General features: G+C 35.7%; 1 protein-coding gene across 3 annotated transcripts in view; it reads right to left on the bottom strand.

Annotated features, from left to right (window-relative positions):
• The window catches only part of ERC1 (ELKS/RAB6-interacting/CAST family member 1), a 486,201-nt gene that overhangs the window by 231,347 nt on the left and 233,127 nt on the right, over positions 1-21,727 (bottom strand). For all 3 annotated transcript variants that reach the window (XM_069491669.1, XM_069491670.1, XM_069491671.1), the window contains 2 exons: positions 21,338-21,473; positions 1,092-1,223 (listed from right to left, as the gene is read on the bottom strand). In XM_069491669.1, the coding sequence (XP_069347770.1) occupies positions 1,092-1,223; positions 21,338-21,473 (268 nt within the window). The remainder of the gene's footprint in view (positions 1-1,091; positions 1,224-21,337; positions 21,474-21,727) is intronic.

The following is a 21,727-nucleotide window of genomic DNA, read 5'->3' as shown; positions in this document are numbered from 1 at the left end:
GGACAAGGCATTCATCTAGGAACAAGGTACTAAAAAATGCTCATTCTGTGAAAAGTTCAATTTCCCCTCAGCTTTGCTAAGAAAGGTCTTTCTTTCTATACCTGATATAAAAGAAACCATATTCTTATATTTAACATGGCCATGAAGGGACTCCTTGAGGTACGTACTACAATATGTCTGCCTTGAAAATATACCCTTCTTCTTAACTGTTCAACTACCTTAATGCACAGTAACACAGTGGTCTGACAAAGGGTCCCCAAAAGATTCATGTCATCCTCTCACTGAACTTGTTTTTTTTTTTAACCTGTTTAGCACTTACATTTCTCTCACAAAGAAATGGAAAAGATATAATTACTGAAAAATTAAATGTCATAAACCTCTGTGTGAGGTAGATTCAAAACCATAAATCACATTCTGACAATGGGAACTGAGATTATAGACTTTACTTGTTAAAACTATTTCTTCCATCAAACTTCCCATCTTTAGTTATTCTTCCTAATAAAAAGTCAAAAGCAAGCAGATCTAAAAAGATGTGGAAAATACATAAACAAACATCACAAACAACAACAGCAGAAATCTTCCCAAGTCACCTTGTGGCTGAGACATGCTAATCTGGGACTCAAGTGCCACGATATCTAAGTCCCTCATACTCGCTATTAACCTTAACTTGTCATAACTTTAACTGCTCTTTCAAACAAGGCAGGGTGTAAAATAAACAAACTCTTTGCTATTTGAAATTAACAGCTTTGAGTCAGAAATGTTTGTGTTTTCTCATTCAATTTAAAAGCCAGGGTTGTGCCCAGTCTTGCAGCAAACAGACAAGTTCCATTTCATCTCATCTGATATATTAGCATATACTACATATGTGAAATCAGTCCTAAGTTATTAATGTAAAGGCCTCTGCATTAACATGAGCCAATTCTTATACAACTATATTTCAATTTTTATTTAAGTCTAAATACTTACGCTTGATGTAGTGTTTTTGAAACCCTATGAACATCTATTATTTATAGTTTACCTAAACTATACCAATTGGGTTTTACCTTTTGTTTAACCAGCAGCATTGCTAATAACCGTATAAAGTCTCAGACCTGTTTTTCAGCACTGGTCCTGGCTGATTCCTCTTGTGCTAGCACCATTTCTCGCTCTGCAGTTATCTGTACACTTTCTCTTAGTGCTTCCTCCAGCTCTTCAATCCTGTCATCCTTCTTACGGAGACTGTCCTGGAAAACGATGGAAGACTAGGTGAAGTAGATTAATTAGTTAACCTAAGGAGAGCCTATTTATCAAGAAAGGGCTATTGGCTTATTAAATGTTCTTCACTTCAGAAGCAAATCCCAGCCAAAAAGATATTTTCATAGAGGAAATAATAAAACAAGGGAAGAAGTAAAGGAAGTTGCAGAAGTGTATTATTCAGAGCAAAGTATCAAGTTAGTTAAGCAAGACAAAGATGATGAACTTGCTCTCTGCAACAGAGAGAATAAAACTATGTTAGCATAAGTAGCAAGGGCTTGGTTATTTAAAATCACAAAGCTGTTTTTGAACTACTCTCTAAATGGAGCTTAAAGCTAGCTTTGATGAAGTCTTAAGTAATTAGACTGAATACCAAAATATTCTTTTCCCCTGTAAAGTTAAACCTATATGAAAAAGTAAACAGAATGATCTTTCAGATTATGTTCTTCATATAGATAATTATTGGCAAAATTTTTAAAAAGAAATAAAAAAAGGCAATACTTCCTAACATTTCAAGAACTCGCAGTTTTCTCTCAATCTTATAAGAGAAAACCAAAAGTGACAACTGGATACAAGGAACTGCTCTGGCTAAGAATGGGCAATTTAGTCAGCCAAGCCACTGCCACCAGCCCTGACAGTCTACAGAAATTTAAAACATAACTTTTGGAGAGATGAATATAGATCTATCAGAAAGACAAACAAAATCCTATAGGACTTTAAGTTCATGTAAGATAGGAGGGATCTTGATAAGATAAGAAGGATAAATGAACAAGAATTCAAGTAGGATGGAGAACTGGATTCATCAGGTTGATATAAACACTTTCTCTTTATTTTTATTTATTTTTTTTAAGACTAGTCAAGTGCAGTAGTGAGGAGGGGGGAAAGTAGTAGAACAAGGAGTTCAATCTGTAACTGACTGTGAGATAACTCACTACCTTCGGACCAGCTGAAACACTTTCTCTTTAAATTCTTATAGAACCAAAAGATTACGAAGAAAAGTACTGCCTTTTATTAATATTATAGCAAAAGAACAAGATTTGCTACTCCAACTTTGAGTACTCATATCAGGAAAAGACACGAAGGAATTCTGTCTTTAAGCAATTCTCATTTAATTATACTGAAGTTCACTTTTATAAGTAAAAGTTACAAAAAAGTACTCTTTGGCAACTTTGCCTTCAGAAATTCAGAACTTGAAATCTGTCAAAGATAAGTCAGATTTTTCTCCCCACTTTGGAAGAACAGCATCTTATTATTTAACATTCTTTCTAATAAAAAGTTGACAAATATTTTGTTCTCTCTCATTTTTCTAAATTAAAAAAAATGAGATTTGGGAAAAAGAGTATTCATATTTTGGTGATGTATGTCATGTTCATTTTAAGAAAAAGTTTTCATTCTTCTCAAAGATGTTATAAAATACTGTGATCTATTCCCATTAATAAGGTTCTGTTTTACACAAGGCAGGTTAGCTATACCAAAAAATGCTTTGTCAAAATCTTAACATTTCCCGTTGGCCTGCCAGGAACAGCAGAGCACAGTGAGGGTTTCTAAAATGGAGCCACACAGAGGAGACAAGGACTGGTGCCAGCCAGAGGGAAGGCCAAGATGGTCTCTTCAGAATCAAAGACAATTAAACGTAAGAGAAGGATTATGAGGTAAGGAATGGCTGCGATGATTAGCTCCGTCCTCTCAAATCTTCTAATGAATAAGAATAATTACATGTGTAGTAACATGGGATTATGAAATAAAGATAGTTGTAAGTAGAAATACACACTAATGCTTCTCCTTATTAATTTGTTGTGCAAAACCCAGTCTTATGTTTTTGTCCAGTCTACCCTATCCTGCTCTTAAACTATTTTTTTGGAGGTCTCCTGAGAAGCTTCTGTTATCCTCACCTAAATGGAGGCTGAAACAGTTATTCCAAGTAACTTCCCAGGAATCAACTTCAAGCAAACAGCTTTACTTGTACACCTGCATGGCATAAGAAATAGCTTTGAGGCTATATCAGTAAAAATTTTTAAGAGGGAAGATGATTAATAATTTGTCATAATGCAGAGGATCGGCGTAGGTTTTATAACGGAAGTTTCCTCAAAATCAGTGGTGAAACCAGAGTCTACCAGATGATCTCAGAGTGCAAGGCCATTTATTTAAGAAAAGTCTTCTGGACTTAATGGCAAAGGCTGTTTCAAAATCATTCTCAATAGTAAGGATGAAGAACAAAAGCCAAGTGAAACTACAAATAAAGCAGAGGACTGTTAAATAATATTTATGGGATATTATTAACATAAGTCATGTAACAGCTAAGTATGGAATCATCTGCTCTAAGGAAACTGTATTAAACCAGGGCAGCAGCAAGAGAATGAAGATAGTAAATATCTACCTCACCTTCATTAAGGAAGTCCATAATTACTTAATCTATCTAGTGAGTAAAATCTGGCTTCAGTTTTACTTTTGGAATCATAACAGGTATCTGCTAAGGCAAACCAAGAACGTTTCCTTTGTGTTGAACCACATCTTGAATCTCCTATTTAATTTAATGAAATAATGAGCCAATGCAAGCAATGAACAGAAAACCTTTTAGTCCTACGAATACTGGAGTATCAACCACACTGCTGAGTCTTATTAGTATTTATTAATAATAATATTCTTATTGGTCTTCACTCTTTTAAGAAGACTAAATATTGGCCTAGGCAAAGAATTTATGAAGAAGACCCCAAAAGCAATTACAGCAACAACAAAAATAAATGGGACCTGTTCAAATAAAAAAGCTTCTGTACAGCCAAGGGCACAATCAATAGAACAAATAGACAACCTATAGAATGGGAGAAAATATTCACATGCTACACATCTGATAAAGGGCTGATAACCAGACTCTACAAAATACTCAAATATATCAGCAAGAAAAAAATTAAACAACCCCTGGCCGGGCACGGTGGCTCACACCTGTAATCCTAGCACTCTGGGAGGCCCCAGGCAGGTGGATCGTTTGAGCTCAGGAGTTCAAGACCAGCCTGAGCAAGAGTGAGACCCTCGTCTCTACTTAAAAAAATAGAAAGAAATTATCTCGACAACTAAAAAAAAAATATATATATATAGGAAAAATTAGCCAGGCATGGTGGTGCATGCCTGTAGTCCCAGCTACTCAGGAGGCTGAGGCAGGAGGATCGCTTGAGCCCAGGAGTTTGAGGTCGCTGTGAGGTAGGCTGACACCACAGCACTCTAGCCCAGGCAACAGAATGAGACTCTGTCTCAAAAAAAAAAAATAAATAATAATCAAACAACCCCATTACAGAGTGGGCAAAAGACATGAACAGAAACTTTTCAAATGAAGATAGACTAATGGCCAAAAAACACACGAAAAAATGCTCAACATCTCTAATCATCAGGGAAATGCAAATCAAAACCACAATGAGATGTCACCTAACTCCAGTAAGAATGGCCTTTATCAAAAAGTTCCAAAACAACAGATGCTGGTGTGGATGTGGAGAGAAAGGTACACTTATACACTGTTGGTGGGACTGCAAACTAGTACAACCTCTATGGAAAGTAGTATGGAGGTACCTCAAAGAACTGAAAGTAGACCTACCATTTGATCCAGCAATCCCACTACTAGATATTTACCCAAAGGCAAAAAAGACATTTTACAAAAAAGACACTTGCAGTCAAATGTTTATAGCAGCACAGTTCACAACTGCAAAGATGTGGAAACAACCCCAAGTGCCCACCGATACATGAGTGGATTAATAAAATGTGGTAATGTATACCATAGAGTACTACTCAGCCATAACAAAAAATGGTGATCTAGTATCTTTTGTAACAACCTGGATGGCACTGAAGACTATTCTTCTAAGTGAAGTATTACAAGCATGGGAAAAAAAAAACACCACATGAGCTCAACACTAAGTTGGAACTAATCAATCAAAACTATGTACACATATGGAAGTAAAACTCAACGGAAATAAAGCAGGTGGGAGGGGGGAAGAAGGGATAGGCAAATTCACAACTAATGGGTACAATGCACACCATCTGGGTGAAGGGCACACCTATAACTCTGATTCAAACTGTATCAAAGCAAACTATGTAACCAAAACATGTGTACCCCTATAATATTCTGAAATTAAAAAAAAATCTGCTTCTATCATATCATAGGAAAATATTGCATAACCATATCTCCATGTCAAAAACAATGATTTTAAAAGACTTCTTTAAATTACTGCATTGCAATTCTTTTATATAAATAGAACATGATTAATTTTAAAAGACCTATTGTCAGGTATGTGTAAACTCACTTTTAATAATATATGTGAACAACTTGAAATTAGTACATTCACTACTTTCATGTAATGATAATTTTGAATAAAAGGATATAATTTTCCAAAGAAAAAGAAGATTAAATACATTTTTCTGTACTTAGATTAATTATAACATGGATACTCTTTTTTATAAAAGTTTAGAATACTAGAGAAAATAAAAGATCTTAAAAACTTTTAAAAGGGCCAAAAATGATCACCTACAAAGGATCAAAAAATCAGAACATGTGTCCCCGTAATATGCTGAAATAAAAAATTTTTTTTAAAAAAAGAATCTGTAAAGACAAGACAAATATAATTTATAAAAGATTAAAAAAAAATCAGAAGACATTGGACTTGTTAACACCAACACAGGAACCTAGAAGACAACTAAGTAATGCCTTCAAAACTCCAAGGGAAAAAATGATTTCCAATCTAGAATTCTGTATCCAAATTTCAAATATGAGGGTAGAAAGCAAAGTCTCAAAAAATGTACCTCAATCACAGACTTTCTCAGGAAGCTACTAGGATGTGCTCTATTCAAATTGAAGAGGTAAATCTGGAAAGAGGAAGACATGGAATCCAGAGAAAAAGGGGATCTAGCACAGGTGAGTGGTGAAGAGGCCTCCAAGCTGACAGGGAGCCTATGGAGCAAGTGCAGACTAGAGCAGAGGGAGAAAACTGACGTTTCCAAGAAAAACAGCCAGTGTATGGATTACCTGAGAATAATTGATACGGGATGATATACTTTGCAGTCCTTACAATACTGGGGGGAATTTTATAGTTCTAGCAAGAAATTTGGGAATAAACAGGTGATATATATACAAATAACTAATCAAACAAATATAACATCCAAGACTAGAAAAACTAAAGTACACCAGGAAAAACTAAAATGCAAATCATAACATATTATGTGCTTCAGATACAATAATGTAAACCTTGATATAACTATATTGGAAGGATGGAAAAAGGGAAGTATGTGTGGTGGTCTGTATAAAAATGCTAATTCCTCACCATGCAGAGATAAGGCCCAAATAATAATGGAAGAACGATGTAAGAATGTCATTTGGAAAGGTGAAAATAAACAGGAGAAGAAACAACCAAAAAAGGTAAAAATGGTTGTCTCAGAGAAACAGGGATCAGGTTTAGACAAGAATGAGATAGCTGACTATTATTATAAGCCATTAGTGTTATTTCACTTTATAAATAATAAACATATTATTCTGATAAAAAAATCAAAAGCAAATTGAAAGATGTTAAAAGGATAACATGCACTGCAAATAAATTAAGGATATAAAGAACTTCTGGAAATAGTTACAAGTGTGGTTGTTTACATAATCATACTCTAAATACACAGGTTAACTACTGTGAAAGAGAAAAGTATACTGGACAAATATATTTCCAGACAGTGCTACTGATCAAAAGAAGTTACAGAGGACAAACACACGTGAATTAAAAGTCATTGTGCTCTTACAGCTATTTATTCAAAAGTCCTATGAATTTCTTCATGGTAGTAATTTGCACAAGTGGGTCAAAATTATGGTGAGAAATTCCTTTGAAGTCTTTTAGTAACTGTGGGATGTTCCAAGTAAGAACAATTTTTAAAGGGACACTAATATTGCAATAACTTCTGCTGTTATTCTGAAGATTCTGAAGATATCTAAAACTTTATTATCTTATAGCAGATGTCTAAGACACAGCAGAGAACCAAGAGGTTTCAAAAAGTTTCCCCATCCAATTTTCTGTGGAAATAGCTTCCCTTTTATTTTTACCTACAAAAATAGTATTGAGTAGATTTTTGTGATAGAGTTTGACACAGAATTTCAGTGACCAGCTGCTCATCTACACTATACTTAATGGTGGATGCTGGTTTGAAGGAAAAGAAAAGCTTCTCACTGTTCAATGCCTGAACCTTGAGTAGAAGTGACAGGTATCACCAGCTTCCTCTGGATCCTTGAGTGTGGACTTTTGGCTGAATCCAAATTTTTAACTGCACTGGACAGTACGAGTAGTATATTTAGCTGAAGAAGTTGAGAAGATTTTTCTAAGCCTGCTGCAAATTAAGAATGCATGTAAACAACAGGAATGATTTTCTCAAACTTAAATGTGGTGTGTCCTACCTTAACTTTAATCTCTAGCTACATTTCCTTTATTAAAAAGGATATGTTCTGTGAAGTTTGGATTTGGTTGAGGGGCCATACTTGGGGATCTGGAGGACCACATGTGGCCGTGAGGCCACAGGCCACAGGTTCCCTACCCCTAAGATGTCAGTTGGTAAAGATGTCCTATTGGACTTCAGAAAGTCTGAGATGCAACAGACTCCACGTACTTCTGCTCTGAGGCCCACATTTAAGGAAGTAAGGAAATGTGCTGGAACCCCCAAGAAGCGCTTACTGGTGGCTCAAATAGTGAGAGTGATTACACCAGGTACAGGCTATATGCTTTACATTCTCTACATTTTCTCTTTCAAAAAGTCCACATGATAAACTATAAGGCAGTCAGGCCATTCTGAGTCTGTAATGCTGAAGAAATCTACATATAACCTGATACCCTTAATTCCTTCTGTCCCTAGGATGTTCCTCAGGTTTGAAGGATCTAAAGCATCTGGAAATTAGGAGGTTGACTTATTAGAACTAAACGTAGCTAGAGATTAAAGTTAAGGTAGGACACACCACATTTAAGTTTGAGAAAAATCATTCCTGTTGTTTATATGCATTCTTAATTTGCTGCAGGCTTAGAAAAGTCTTCCCAACTTCTTCAGCTAAATATACTACTCGTACTGTTCAGTGCAGTAGCCACTAGCAAGAAATGTCTATCAAGCACTTAAAATATGATAGTCCAAGTTAAGATTTGCTATAAATACTAAATTTCAAAGACTTAGTATTAAAAAATACTTCCATTACTCACACAGGCCAATCCTGACACAGTGTGGAAGAGGACTATACAAGGGCATGAGTACCAGAAGATAAAGAGGATTTGGAATCATTTTAGAGGATGGTTACCATAGCATATCGTAGCTCCAGTACAACAAAACTGATTATGAATGAAGTCAAAATTTCTTCTAAGAGAAAAATGCCTGTTAGGCTAACAGAACCTTTACTACAAAGACATAGCCTTTAGTATGAGACTATATTCAAATGGAACCTAAACATACCTAAAATATAAAAGGCAGATATTAAGGAGACTACAAAATTGGGATATGGATCAGCATATCACTGGATGTGATATCAGCAATATATGCATTATAGCAGGAATTATTCAGAATAAAATCTGTAACCAGACTAAATTCTAATGAGAGATGTTTCCTTGTGATGACGATAAAAGTAGAGTAACTCAATTTATTAATCATTCAGTACTAAGAATACTCAATGATATGCCAATCATCAAAGTTCAATTGAAAAATATTATTGGGCAAATGTTTAAAGAGATATACAGTGGAGGTTTATTAATAAGTTTAGTCATCACATTGAGTGAGTCCTCATAGTTGATTGTTTTGGGAATCAACCCATTTTTTAAGAAAATGTGAGAATGAAATGCTCAGCGTCTTCAGTGAGTAAACACCCTCTTTAAACTCCTGTTCCCTCATGAACTTTTCTGATAACTGATTCTACTCTGAAAGCAGACAAGAGGAAAAGTAAAAATAAATAAATAAATAAATAAAAATTTTAAAAAGCCAAAACCAGAGTCTAATTCAAAATTACATATTGTGTATTTCAAAATTGCTTTTTAAAAAAAGTAGATTTTAAACGTTCTCACACCACAAGGAAATAATAAGTATGTGAGGTAATGGATATGTTCATTAGCCTGATTTGATCATTCCATAGCCTATATATGCATTGAAACATCAGACTGTACCCCGTAAGTATATATAATTATTTGTCAATTAAAAATATAATAAAAATTTTTAAAAACTACAAACAGAGGACATGTGTGTACTGTTTGCAGTTAATCAGTTTTATAGTATTCACTATTTAGAAAAAAAGTATTTAACTGGCAGCCTTCGGAAACAAGGAGAGAGAGAGAAAGAGAGAGAGAGAGACAGAGAGACAGAGTTTTATTTCATTTAGTGGCCCTAACTTGGATATTTCACTCTGTTTAAACAATTCAAGCAACGCTCAAAATTTAGAAATGTACTATGTGTCCCAGATATCTCACTAAACAGCTATCTAGAGACAGTAAAGGAGGCCGGGCGCGGTGGCTCACGCCTGTAATCCTAGCACTCTGGGAGGCCAAGGCAGATGGATTGTTTGAGCTCAGGAGTTCGAGACCAGCCTGAGCAAGAGTGAGACCCCGTCTCTACTAAAAAATAGAAAGAAATTAGCTGGACAACTAAAAATATATATAGAAAAAATTAGCCAGGCATGGTGGTGCATGCCTGTAGTCTGAGCTATGTGGAAGGCTGAGGCAGGAGGATCGCTTGAGCCCAGGTGTTTGAGGTTGCTGTGAGGTAGGCTGATGCCACAGCACTCTAGCCAGGGCAACAGAGTGAGACTCTGTCTCAAAAAAAAAAAAAAAAAAGAAAGAGAGATAGTAAAGGAACATGCTTTTCCATTTTAAATAGTTCATATTGCCTAAAATGAAAGCAATTATCTTTAGAGTTTTACCTCAACTGCTATTAATCACATTTGGACTCACCAAAACAAACACTGACCATTTTTCCTATGACTGGATTAGGTAACTGAAGCCTACCTCTGCCAACTACACTTACTAGCTGAGGTCGAATGTGAACACTTCACTCACAGGTAAAAGGCAGGAGGTTTATGTGACTGCTTTTGGGAGTCTGGCAGAGGGAGAGGAAGGGGAAAACTACCAAGGAATTCCTCACTCCTTAAATAAGCAGACTCCTGCAGTCAGATGAGACTGGGGCAGAAGCTGGGCCAGCCGCAACTGTAACTTCACTCCGGCAAATCAAGGAGGCTACACCCTTCAGCGACTCCTGTGATACCACCCCCAATACATCCCTCAGACTTTGCTGCTTGATGTCAGCTCTGTCAACATCAAGCCACATATCACTGTAGCTGTAAGACTCTAGCCTCCAATGGCTTTCTTTCAAATTGAACATTCAATATGGAAAGCAAAGACAAAGACAAGGAGAAACAGCAATTGTCATTCCCTTCAAATATCTCCCTTAAAAATTTTTCAAAAGGCTTGATAATATAGTAACATAAAATGAAACTACCTGATAACGATAGATTTTATTAAGCTTTTCCCTTTTCAGCAGCAGGAGGAAGGCCAATTCAGATTTCACGTCAATTATCCAAGGTAACACAGCTGCCCACATTCTCTCCTCCCTTTCCCAGCTCTCACTCTGACATGCTAATGGAGGGCATTTATTTGAGGTAATATTAAGAGCTGCTTCCTTGGGAGTAACCACCACTTACCAGACAGACCGTAACATGCTCTGAAAGATACCAATGCTAACCGCTGTCCACCAGCCCTAACATGAAGAGACAGTGGTTCTTTACTGCCCTCAGCCCCTGCTTACCCTGCCGCTCTCTCCCCATGCCCCAAGCATACGTACACAGGCAGAAGATTTCATCACAATCACTCAACATGTCTGAATTCATTTACCAACTTCTCAGATACTTTGTGGGGGGAAGAAAAAAAAGTGAAGCCAGAAGCCAGATGAAGTCAATTTTTAAGAAAAGAAAGCTAGCCTAACACAGAGACAGAATTTGGTTACACTACGCACCAACTACATTTTATTTTAAGGTAATCCTTTAAATAAAATAAATTTATTAAATACAATAAATTAAATAAAAATATTCACTTTCCTCCTCTCTTAAAAACCCCTCAAATATCTCCCCTCAGAGTAGAGCTCTGATAGAACCTCAATTGTTAAAAACCAAACTCAAAACAAAAGCAGATGTATTTCATTAAAGAAATAGAAAAATGAACATACAAGATGCTGCTTTATATAAATAACTTTTATGGAGCATCTAGTACAAATATCCCATATAGATTGGACAGGTAATCTCATCTTAAAAATTCTGGTAGTTGGGTATGAGAAACTTGGGCAAGGACATGGGCTTTATCTAATCTTAGGACATTACCAAAAAATCCCAAAGATAACCTTTTACTTAAAATAACAAACAACTGATATGGTCCGTAAGAGGTTGACCTTTGCCTTTGAGGTCTTGGAAAATGGACCATATGCATGTCTGCTTCTGTTCCCTTAAAAATAAAAGGAATCTAGCGGTAACACTCAAAGGTGCTGACTCGGGAAGGGGGCGTGGGGAAGGGAGGGATATATACCTCATGATGGGTGCAATGTGCACGACCTGGGGAACAGACACGCCTGGAGCTCTGACTTGGGGGGAAAGGCGGTACAGGCGCAATGTATGTAACCTGCAATTCTGTATCCCCCATAACAAGATGAAATAAAAAATAAATAAATAAATAAATAAAAGGAATCTTATTGGAGACCACCTTCCAAATGCAAACCAAGAAAAGCCCCCCCAGTAACACAAAGGAAACGAGTCAACCATTCATTTCACTCAAGTGAAAACACAGCCATCCACTTATAAGAATTTTAGTACCAAATATAACTTTACTCATCCTTCTATGGAAAGCATTCTTTTAATAAACTCAAAGGATGTGCTAAATGTCCCCACCGAACAGGGCTAAATTTAACTGAAGGGAATGGTCCCGTAGGCTGTAGTCTCATCAGTAAACATTTTCAGTAAGTTTCATTAGTTATCAAATGGAACTGAATTTTGGCCAGAGGGAAGATTTACTATAGAGTCAATTTCAAACACTGTAGAGTTTTTGAAAAGAATTTTAAGGCTTGTTTTGTTTTTTCTCTAAATGGGAAAAAGTGACACAGTTTGAGATGGGAGCTTTAAAACGTTGTATATATAACCAGCAATTTGAGTAGGTGCTTCACCTGCAGGAAAAGAGAATTTTCATGTGTAATTTCAACAGCTATCCATGAGGTTGTAAACACAGATGCCAATTTGTACATACACTTTCCCAGTACAATCCCTTACTCCATTTAATATTGGTTAAGAACACCACAGAAACTCACCTATCACCATTCCATATAGAAAAAGCCCCCTACTTTGCTAAGAAAAAAATTGAATTAAAAAGGATGATATAGGATTAAACATTTAAATAGGTGAAGGAGAAGTTCTGGACAGAGAAAACCAAAATGTATTTTTATTAAAAACCAGAAGAATGTTAATATATTAGACATATCCAGCATGTGACACAACACCACATAGTATTTCTAGAAAGAGTATTTATTTCTAGAAAGATGTCAGACAATCTTAATTTTTTAAAAGGTTTTCTTAAATAATTCTCTCCATGGCCAATCTGAAAATGAAGGATAAGTAGTCTTCACTTCAGAAAAAAAAATTCCCCTATCAAAATGGAAGAAACTTTTTGTGGAGGTAGAGCAAATCAAATCAAATTTCAGATAAAAACACAAATGTTTCACCAACCATGTATCTAAGAAGAGAACATGCTTAAATGCACGCAAAGCTGATTTTCCCCATATCCATTTCTATTGCTTTCACTTTCTTTGAACTTTATTCTTAACATCCACAGGTCTCAGGAGAGCAGATGCACAAGAGCCACAGCTTTCTTTAGGCAGCCCCATCAGTCTCTCTGACAGCACCTCTCTCAGTGTTAATTCAGATACTTATCTTTGTTACAAATAAAAACAAAGCTCCAAAGCATGGCTGATATGAGCCTCCCTTTCAGTCCACTGTACTCTGCATTATTAGAATGTGACTAAAACTTTCTTAAAACTAAAAGCTTTGTCAAAAGATGTACTTGAATGTTACTGCTCAAAGAATAAAAATATATAAGGTCAATGTTCTCAACTAAAGGAAGATGGCATTTCTTCTGTTAAAATATACAAGGCCCTTAAAGGGTAACCTATGGAAATTTAGAAAATATTTATTAGAGTGCTGAACCGAATATCATTCAAGGTTTCAAAACAATTTTATAACTAAATTTTTAGATTTTATTTTTATTTATAACTCAATAATTATAGCTGTAATTATTGAACCTATGTAAAACATTGTTTCAGAAAGGCTAAAAAGAAATTTTAAAAGTAACTCTTCACATACAGCAGATATAAACTAGTTGAAAAGGAAAAAGAAAATTGGTTAAATCATGCAAGGGCAATTATAAAACAATGTGTTGAAAGGTATTAAAAACAATAAAGCATAATTAAACACACAGGGTAAGAAACAACAGATAAGACAATAACATGAACAGTGTAGAGTTCATCAACAAAGCATAATTTTAAGGCAGAAACTTCTTGTGCTAAGAAGGAAATCCACAGGAAAAAAATTCTGCATAAAGAGCACAGATTAGGAAATCAAAAAATTAACACCAACATTATCAGCTAGTCCACAACACAGTAGCCATGCTCATGACCATCTTTTCTAAAGATGAGGTTAAAAACATTTAGAGGGTTTGGTTAATGGGAGACTCCAAATGCCAAGTGCTATGGTCTGAATGTCTGTGTCCTCCCTCCAAATTCGTATGTTGAAATCTAATCTCCAATGTGATAGTATTAGGAGGTGGGACCTTTGGGAGGCCATTAGGTCATGAGAGCACAGCCCTCAAAAAAGGAATTAATGAATGCCCCTATAAAAGAAGCCCCCAAAAGCTACTCTGGTCCCTTCCATCATGTGAGGACACAGCAAGAAGACACCATCCACAAACCAGAAAGTGGGCCCCACAGACACCAAATCTGCTCGTTTCTTGATCATGGACTTCTTAAGCTCCAGAACTGTGAGAAATAAATTTCTGTTTTTTATAAGCTAGCCAGTTTATCGTATTTTGTTAGAGCAGCCCAAAGAAACTAAGACTCCAGGCTAAAGTGCATGTGACTGCAAGTTCTTGACATCTATAGATACAATTAAAATCAATAAACATTTATGGACTACTAACTATATGCAAAGTACCAACACATGGTTCCCAAACTGAAGTGTTAATATATGGGAGAACCAAATAAATATCCAGAAATTTGAAAAACAAAAAAATTCAGGTAAGAATTTTTAAAATAAGAAAGCCCAATTAATTGCTATTCCTCTATTCTCTGAGACACCAAAAATATAGCCAAAGTCATTCAATTACAACTGTGTGACAAATATGGCCACATGTATTATAGTTTTTCAAAGTTAATCATGAAAACTTCATCCATAGTTTTACCCTGAATAAAGAACTGGTGTTCAAGGTGTTTCTAAATCAGAGTTTTTAAACCTCAGCACTATTCACAGTTTAGGCTGAACAAATCATTGCTGTGCTGGCTGTCCTGTACATTATAGGACATTTAGTAGCATCCTTGCCCTCTACCCACTAGATGCCAGTAGCATCTCTCAAGTGGTGATAACTAAAAATATCTCCAGAAATTGCCAAATATCTCTTCAGGCCAAAATAGCCCCTGATTGAAAACTACTGCTTTAAATACAGCAACATGAGACAAATTTATCCCATAATTCTTTCAGGAAAAAAAAAAAAAGTTTTCTCCTAATGAAATGGGTGCCTCCTTCCATAAGATAATTATAGAATCTCTCATGTTTCCCTTGCTATATCACCACAGTAGTCCCCCAGTATCTGCTGGGGACTGGTTCCAGGACCCCCTATGCATTCTAAAATCCAGGGGTGCTCAAGTCCCTTATGTAAAATGGCATAGCATTTGCATATAACCTATGCACATCTTCCCGTATACTTCAAATCATCTCTAGATTACTTATAATACTTAATACAGTGTAAACATTATACAAGTAGCTGTATTGCATTGCTTTCTATTTTTTTTGGTTGTTTTCTTATTTTTTATTGTTTTTTTCCTAAATATTTTCGATCTGCGGTGGGCTGAATCTGAGGAGGCAGAACCGCAGATGCAGAGTGCTGCCTCTACCTGGTACATTACTACTACACAGTCCAACCCTGTTAACATCTGCTGTGATAGATGCTTTTACACATTACATTTCATCAATCCTTACCACCTGCTGAGACAGGAGCTCTGTAAGGAATTTGTCTCAGTTTTCATACAGAGAAATATTACCCTCATTTTACAGGTGAATATACTACAGCATATTTGCTAATTTTTTCATACTTTTTATGGTTTGGAATTTCATTTAATTTTCTCTTCTCTGCGATCTACCAAATATCTGTAGTAATTTGATTGTAATGTGGATATGCGATTTCTTTATAAATATTTTATTCCTGGCAGTCAATTCTTCTTTAATATGATAAATAATAAATGTAGATACGAATAAAAAGAGAAATAAATTTAGTTCCTAACTGGAGATGACTGAATAAACTACAAGTGATAATAATCTTTAAATTACTAGTATAATTCAACAAAGTAAAGAGTCTCAACGCATATTTCAAAAGTTCTTAAAAAAACTGACAAATTTACCTAGGGAAAAAAGTTTTCAGATATCCCTATGGGGTTGAAGATGACCTACTAACTTTGTAAATATATCTCCAAACACTGTGTGCACAGAATTGGATTAAAGCCAAAACAATGAATCTAGAACCTAAAACTAAATGGAAACTTGCATAATATTTAGCATATGATTAGCTAGATAGAAAAAAAAATTTTTTTAAAGAGTATCTATTTACTAAATGCTACTAGGAGAACTGGGTATCAGAGTAAAGAAAAAGCACTTTAAATCTATGTTTCATAAGGTACATCAAAATAAATTCCACGTGGATTAAAGAGATGAACACTTATAAATAAACACGCACACATATCTATGCATAGCTCAAGAACTAAAAGGAAGTAATATATTTAACCCTATTATAAATGGGAGATAAATGAAAAAATAGCCTTGGAAGGACAAGGTAGGCAAATTATAAGTTTTTCTTAAAAAGAAGTTTAAACAACAAAATATAATAAATCAGTTTCAAGATAAAAATGACTTGGAAAAAATATTTGACAAGCATCATTCCTCAACTTAATAGATAACATATCGATTTAAAGTAAGTATCATACCCAGATTAATGATCGGGAGCAAATGTAATTAAAATTTGACACAGAAATTTCAGATAATAAATTGTTATATGGGAAAAAGGTACAATTTCATTAAAAAAAAGAAACATGAAACAAATAAGGATATCATCGTCTGTCTGTAAAATGAGCAAAACATTAAATAGAACCAAGGTAGCTATGGGAAAAACAGAATGCCTACAAACTGCTGAGGGTATTATAAATTAGCTCAACCCTTGTGGATAGAAATTTGGGAAAAGCCACAACACTTCATATACTTTGAGCAAGTTAAGTTTGCTCTGAGAAATGCCTAAAGAAAATCACCCAACGGCGTAAAACTTATCTATACAAATTTGTTCAGTGAAAGTTGAAATTAAAAAAATGTCCAGCAAAAGAGGAATTTGTATAAAGCTACTGAACTTTGGATTCAATTAAAAATAAGTATAAGCATCATTATGAAGACACAATTCATGGAAATGTATAAATGACATAGTATAAGTTTTTAAAAAGCGAGATACATAATAGTGTGTGTATACAAATGAGTAAAATTAGAGTTTAGAAGAAACTTGGAAGGATGTAAGCAAACTTAAATATTATTGACTAATTTTTCTAGTATGTTAATTAAAACTGTAATTTTTTTTTCTTTTTTGCGACAGAGTCTTGCTCTGTTGCCCTGGCTAGAGTGCCGTGGCATCAGCCTAGCTCACAGCAACCTCAAACTCCTGGGCTTAAGCGATCCTACTGCCTCAGCCTCCTGAGTAGCTGGGACTACAAGCATGTGCCACCATGCCCGGCTAATTTTTTCTATATATATTTTTAGTTGTCCAGATAATTTCTTTCTATTTTTAGTAGAGACGGGGTCTCACTCTTGCTCAGGCTGGTCTCGAACTCCTGACCTAGAGCGATCCTCCCGCCTCAGCCTCCCAGAGTGCTAGGATTACAGGCATGAGCCACCACACCTGGCCTAAAACTGTAATTTTAAACAATAAAAACAAATGTATATGACCTGAGTTTAAAAACTGAATAAACCAACTCTCAGAAAAGCAAAAATATGAAATAAAATGTTACTTGGAAAATATAAAAAATATTTTTCAAGGAAAGGAGGGAAACACAAATAAGGAGTGTGGCCAAGAAAACAAGCCAGAGTCAAGGACTCTGTTCCAGGCTGTGTAAATATGTTTCAATAGGCTCGCTTAGAACTGAAAGACACACTAAAGTCCATATAGTAAAGTCAAGTCCTGACTGTCTTAGGACTCATTTCAGAGATATGGAAACAGTTTCAGGAGGTTAAGTGATACCTGTGTTTTTTAGCATTTTATTAGGGAAATTTTCAAACATACACAAAAGTATAGAGAGAATTCTATAATGAACCCCATGTCACCATCATTCAGCTTCAATAATTATCCAAAAAATGGCTAGTGTTTCCCCTACTACCACTGGAATGAAAAAAATAAATAGATAAACCCCAGCGCTAGTGCTGTGGTGTCCTAGGAATCTCCAAATTATTTTCATAGTCTCATCATGAAACTTATGGACTTAAAAAGACTTGATTTGTATTAAGCCACGGTAGTCATTAGTCCTTTTTATGCTCACACAGTCCATCTGAAGCCAATGATAGCCCCTTCATTCTTGTTCCTCTATCCTCCTTAAATGACCCCAATAGTCTTTGAGAGCTTCTTAATTTCTGATATGAAATGATGCTATAGTGCAGTGCTTTTCAAAGTGTGGTCCCTGAACCAGGAATGTCATCAACACTTAGGAACTATTAGAAATGCAAATCCTTGGGGCTTACCCCAAACTTACTGAATCAGAAACTCTAGGGGCAGGGGCAAGCAATCTATTTTTTAAAAAGTCCTCCAGGGGAGTCTAGTACATACTGAAGTTTGAGAATCACTAATCTAGGTTTATTTTGTATACTTCCTTCTCTAATCCTGGAATCAGCCATTTCTTCAAGAAATCCCAAGCTTCTTTTAGTGGTGATCACACAAAGATCACAGTCTCGGTGCCAGGGACACTCACTACCACTAGGTTCTTGTTTGCAATAACGTGATTCAGAAAAATACTTCATTATTAATAACAGAGTAGTCAGTAAAAGAACCGAGATCAGATCCTAAGTGTCCTAATTTGTAGTCCAGTGTTCTTTTCACTATATTTGAATGAATTACATCCATGTGTAACTTGCACATGGCCATTCGCTATCATTTTTTATAATTTTGATATCTACCATTTACTGAGGCACCTTGGAAAAATCAGTTACCTACTCTATATGTAAAATATAAATAAATAATGTCTCTCATCTTATATAAACAGGAAATAAGAGATTACATATGAAAGAACTTTTGGTTTTATTAGAACAACTGACAGAAGATTAGAAGGGTATCTTTTGTTCACAAAGATAGCCTGGTAACAGAAAACATTAAATGGGGCGGATGGGGTGTAGAGAACATAAAAGAAACGGTAAGGGGCCAACATAAACAACAGGCTTGCCGTACCATAAAGTAATTATTTTCTACAATTAAAAAATAATATGATCATTGTTAAAGAAGGGAGGTTAAACTGAAACCCTAGAAACAGTCAAATTATTAACAAATTTCATAAAATATAAAGATGCCACTTCAAACTTCTGGAAGATGAAATAACTGACTATAAACATTCTAGCGAAATTGTTAGCTATAAGGAAGAAATATCATCACCACACAAAATACCCTAAAATAAATTAAAAGGTAAAGGTAAAAAATAAAAGCACAGAACTTAAGAATACTTACGGGTAAATATATACCCTCAAAATGCTAATAAACTAAGCAAAAAATCCATGGGAAGAAGCTAACATGGAAGGGACAGAGATCTCAATTACATTAAGAAACAAATGAAAATTCAAGACCTGAAAAAACACTCAATGTCAATGATCATCAGAGATATATAAATTAAAACAAAAATGAAATATTTTCTACCCTTCAGACTTGCACTTTCTTTAAAAAGGAAGAACAGCATGAAAAAGAGAAAATTGCCAATATTAACTGTTGTTGGCAAGGGTGAGGGAAAATTGGTATGCTGCGTTTTCCAAAAGTTGGTGCATTTGAGGAAATTTATACTTTTTCTATAAGGAGTATAATCAGTAAAAGTTATATAAAAGAGGAATAAAAAAGAAGTAAAAAGCAGAGTCCTCATGTCTTAAATGAATTTTTTGTAAAGCCTAAAAATGGCTTCTAGATAACTCCTCCAAATCTCTCCAGTAAAGACTATAATTATGCAATTGTGGCATACACACTCTATCATATCCAAATAGAAAATGCAACTAGAGAAAAACAATCTGGCAGTGCCTTAGTAGTCTTAACCAGGAGTTTCAGAGGATTTCAGCAAGTTTATGGTATTCTTCTCTAAAATTTAAACCTTAATTCTGAAGCATTATGGTCAAGACAAATAGGGCTGGGTGCAGTGGCTCATGCCTGTAATCCCAGCACTTTGGGAGACCAAGGAGGGAGGATCACTTGAAGCCAGGAGTTCAAGACTAGCCTGAGCAAGAGCAAGGCCCCATCTCTAGAAAAAATAGAAAAATTAGCTGGGTGCAGTGGTGTGCACCTGTAGCCCCACCCAGCTACTTGGGAGGCTGAGGCAGGAGAATCCCTTGAGCCCAGGAGTTTGAGGTTGCAGTGAGCTATGATGCGCCACTGCACTCTAGCCCAGGTGACAGACTGAGACTCTGCCTCAAAAAAAATAAATAAATAAAATAAAAAGAGATAAACAGGACAGGCTACAGATCAAGAAAGTCCCAGTTAAAAGCATGGCTGAGGCCGGGCATGGTGGCTCACGCCTATAATCCTAGCACTCTGGGAGGCCGAGGTGGGTGGATCGTTTGAGCTCAGGAGTTCGAGACCAGCCTGAGCAGGAGCGAGACCCCGTCTCTACTAAAAATAGAAAGAAATTATATGGACAACTAAAAATATATATAGAAAAAAATAGCAGGCATGGTGGCACATGCCTGTAGTCCCAGCTACTAGGGAGGCTGAGGCAGGAGGATCGCTTAAGCCCAGGAGTTTGAGGTTGCTGTGAGCTAGGCTGATGCCACAGCACTCTAGCCTAAGTAACAGAGTGAGATTCTGTCAAAAAAAAAAAAAAAAAAAGCATGGCTGAACCACTTATAAAGCTTAGTAATGCAATGTCTCTGAGATTATTTCCTCATCTGCAAAATGTGTGCCTGCTCCACTGGATTACTGAGAAGGTTAGAAAAAACTGAATGACCAGTGCCTAGATTTAAATACTGGGAAGCTAATTGGCACTTATAATATGGTAGTTGCTGCTACAGTTATTTAGCCTGGTTTAATTACTCTATGAATAATTAGGTTTACACTTCAATTATCACTCCATTGAAGTAAAAAAATATAGTTTATATGTCCTACATGATGATAAAATATTCTCTCTAAATTGAATTTTTAAAAGAGGAAAGGAAGGAAAGATTAAGGAAAGAAAGGTAGAAAGGAAAGAGAAAGAAGAATGGAAAAAAGGAAGAAAGAAACAAATCAAGATTAGCAATGCATTTTAATGAATAGAATTAGCAGTTATAATGACAGCCCTGAAGCTTAATATAACTCACTCATTAAACTGTCGTTGAACTTACCAATTAAGTGTGATCAACTTCAAGTAAAATGAACTTCCTCCTATGCAGAGGTGTCCTCACAAAGCTGTGGAATAAAACTTGCATTTTCTGTTTAAAGCCATTCTTTTATTGCTAACTTGCTCTGAGAGGAAGGCAGCAAGCAGGGTTAGAAAGAGAAAAAAGAGGAGGGTAAAGATGAAGAGAAAAACAACATGCGATTATGCCTCAATCTCTTCACCCGATCCTTTCAGATTCTCCTTGTGTTCTAACCTGTAGTTGCTGGGAGCTGTCATTGAGATTGTCCTCCCTTCGTCGCGCCTCCTCTAGCATCTGTGCACTCTTCTTTTTTTCCACCTGTTCCTTGTGCTTCAGATTTGCTACCTTCTTATTCTGGTCTTTCACTTGCCTAATGACAGGGGGAGAAAAATCAAGTCTTGCATACGTATGCATAGAAAAGAATATGTTTACTTACAGACTTACACCAGTGGCATCAAGGAACAGCTGAAAACCAATAAAGAATTCTTGCTGCAAAATTTTTTCTACAATCCCCAAATCTTTTGTACCAATGGTAGCAAATTGTTTACAAAAATTTCCTGTAAAGAACATGTATTTCAGCATGTAGTTTATAAAGCACAGTGAAATCATAAAACAAAAGAAAGG

The sequence above is a fragment of the Eulemur rufifrons genome, chromosome 16 (genome assembly GCF_041146395.1).
Source record: "Eulemur rufifrons isolate Redbay chromosome 16, OSU_ERuf_1, whole genome shotgun sequence".
Lineage (NCBI taxonomy): Eukaryota > Metazoa > Chordata > Mammalia > Primates > Lemuridae > Eulemur > Eulemur rufifrons.
The sequence above is the reverse complement of the archived record's forward strand: the minus strand, read 5'-3'. Positions and strand labels throughout refer to the sequence as shown.